Source organism: Colobus angolensis, unplaced genomic scaffold (assembly GCF_000951035.1).
Source record: "Colobus angolensis palliatus isolate OR3802 unplaced genomic scaffold, Cang.pa_1.0 Scaffold55, whole genome shotgun sequence".
NCBI classification, from domain to species: Eukaryota; Metazoa; Chordata; class Mammalia; order Primates; family Cercopithecidae; genus Colobus; species Colobus angolensis.
The window spans coordinates 5,251,527-5,254,543 of NW_012119043.1; the positions used below are offsets into that span (position 1 = coordinate 5,251,527).

At 45.1% G+C, this 3,017-nt stretch overlaps 1 protein-coding gene across 1 annotated transcript in view; it reads left to right on the forward strand.

The window, feature by feature from the left end:
• Nucleotides 1-3,017, forward strand: part of PMM2 (phosphomannomutase 2) — a 47,772-nt gene that overhangs the window by 4,487 nt on the left and 40,268 nt on the right. Inside the window, exon 2 of the mRNA XM_011961381.1 lies at nucleotides 871-982. Within this exon, the coding sequence (XP_011816771.1) occupies nucleotides 871-982 (112 nt within the window). The remainder of the gene's footprint in view (nucleotides 1-870; nucleotides 983-3,017) is intronic.

Genomic DNA, 3,017 nt, shown 5'->3' on the forward strand with positions numbered 1-3,017 from the left:
GGAGAATGGCGTAAACCCGGGAGGCGGAGCTTGCAGTGAGCTGAGATCCGGCCACTGCACTCCAGCCTGGGCGACAGAGCGAGACTCTGTCTCAAAGAAAAAATAAAATAAAATAAAATAAAATCAACAACTTAAATCCATAGATGGAGTACAGTGTAGCATTTAAAAGGAATACATCATGCTGTAAAAGCGAAGTTGCTGCAAAGCACATAGAATGATTCCATTTATGTTTCAAAAATAAGACCTATTTGTATATGTGTCCATAGATGGGTATATAAATGCATAAAAAATTAGCTGGCACAGTGCACAACAGCTACTAACATATTACCTGTGTTTAAATTTTGGTAAAAATAACACTTAAGTTCATTCTGGTAAAGATGCCTCCCCACCCCCCATTACAACTGAAATATTTGAACTGTGTACAGAGCTGGTAACTTAATTGGCATGTATGAAAATAAGGCTTATAGGCCTGGCTTATGCCTGTAATCTCAGCACTTTGGGAGACCAAGGCTGGTGGATCTCCTGAACCCAGGAGTTCCAGACTGGCCTAGGCAACATGGCAAAATTTCGTCTCTACAGAATATAAAAAAATTAGTCAGGTGCGCTGGTGCATAACTGCGGTCCCAGCTACTCAGGAGGCTGAGGTAGGAGGATCACCAGAGCCCCGGTCGAGGTCGAGGCTGCGGTGAGCTATGACTATGCCACTGTACTCCAGCTTGGGTGACAAGTGAGACCCTATCTCAAAACCAATTTTTTTCTTTAATTTTTAAATAAGAAAATAAGATTTGTGTACTTGTGTTACCCTTAGAGTTTTAGTCTCCTGATTATTTTTTGGCTTCTGAGTGTTGTGTTTTCCTTATTGAAATTTAGAAAATTACCAAAGAAATGGATGACTTCCTGCAAAACTTGAGGCAGAAGATCAAAATCGGAGTGGTAGGCGGGTCGGACTTTGAGAAAGTGCAGGAGCAACTGGGAAATGATGGTAAGTGAGAGGTTGCTAATTACATCTGGTAAAAGATTAACTTCTTATGAGGAAATTGTTGCCAAGTATCATAGGCTGCCCTAAAACCTTGTCCTCATATGGCAGACTTTCTGCTTCCTTGTTTGGGAAACATTTTCTTGGCCTTTGTTTTTCCTCTGCTTTTAATCCGTAAACTTCTGGAGTTACTGATGGAGAACTGGGTACTCAGATGTGTGAGTAGATTCACCTAGAAGGGTCGGTGGCTGTGTCTTTGCACATAGTAATCTCTCTGCCTGGAATACTTCTTGCTTGTACCCATTCACTGCCCTTCTAGCCCCAGTCAGGCTGGTCTTCCAATTGTGCCTCTGACAGCCCCCCTCACCTCCCCATCACTGGAACAGAATCTCCAGCACAGGACCCCAAAAAACCAGAGAGGTTTTTGACCCCTTCACTGGAGATTCTGACTTGATAGGTCTATGGAGCCTGGGAATCCTATTTTAGTAAGTACCTCCGAGAGATTCTAGTGTACAACCCTGCTAATGTAGCTTTCTGTAATTATTGTAAACTATCCGATTATATGTTTTTGTAGAGCAGGAGTATGAGTTATTCATCTGCATAGCCCCAGGGCCTCCTAGCCTGTAAGAAATTGTAAGTGGATGCCAGGCGTGGTGGCTCACGGCTCTAATCCCAGTACTTGGGGAGGCTGAGGCGGGTGGATCACCTGAGGTCAGGAGTTTGAGACCAGCTTGGCCAACATGATCAAACCCCGTCTTTACTAAAAATACAAAAAAATTAGCTGGGTGTGGTGGTGGGTGCCTGTAATCCCAGCTACTCGGGAGGCCAAGGCAGGAGAACTGCTTGAACCCAGGAGGCAGAGGTTGCAGTGAGCCGAGATGGCACCATTGCACTGCAGCCTGGGCAATAAGAGCGAAACTCCATCTTGGGGAAAAAAAAAAAGAAAAGAAATTGTAAGTGGAGAGGTGGATGAATTGATTGTTCTTTTAACCCCTATTGTCCCCAGAGTCCTCACGCCTTGGAACCAGCTCCACTAGAGCAAGATTTCTCAACCTTCGCACTATTGATATTTTGGACCAGTTAGTTCTCCATTATGAAGGCCGTCCTGTGCATTGTAGGGTATTTAGCAACATCCCAGGCCTCTACCCACTAGATGCCCGCAGCATACACACACGCACACATACGGTTATGACAACCGGAAGTGTCTCCAGACATTGCCAAATGACCTGTGTGTAAAATCACCCCCATTTGAGAACTACTGTTCTCAGAGATGTAATATCTTACAGTCCAAATCTGTGTAGCCTGTATTTATTGGATCCCCATTACTAGAAGAGTAATCTCCGCGATGCCTTTAAAACTCGCGCACTTCCACTTCATTTTCCTGGTTGGTCTCCTACTTAGAAATGCTATAAACCACATACTGGAGATCATGAAGCCCTGAAAATCCTGTTACCTCCTCATGATCACCCTTTCTGCGTCTAGTTGTGTATTTAACCACTTGCTCAGGGAAGTTTTGTGTAGGGTAGCATAGTGTCTGCACCTTTCAGAGACACGCAACAATAGAATCAAAACATTCACCAGCTAAAAGACAGGTGAAGACCCACCTGTATCAGAACCTCCTGGGAAGCTTATTAAAATAGGAGTGTGGGGGCCCCACCCAACACACAGGGCATCTGCATTTTAACAGGTACCTGAAGTTTGAGAATCCCTCCATTAAGGTTAACAGCATGGATAGTTTCCAAACCAGACTGATTATAAGAATCACCAAAGAGTGCTTTGTTTTGTTGTGAGACAGAGTCGGCCGGAGTGCAGGAGTGCAAACTTGACCCACTATAACCTCTGCCTCCTGGGTTTAAGTGATTCTTGTGCCTCAGCCTCAGCCTCCCAAGTAGCTGGGACTACAGGCGCCCGCCAGCACGCCCAGATAAGTTTTGTATTTTTAGTAGAGACGGAGTTTCACCCTTGTTGGCCAGGCTGGTCTTGAACTCCCGACCTCAGGTGGTCTGCCCACCTCGGCCTCCCAAAGTGCTGGGATTACAGG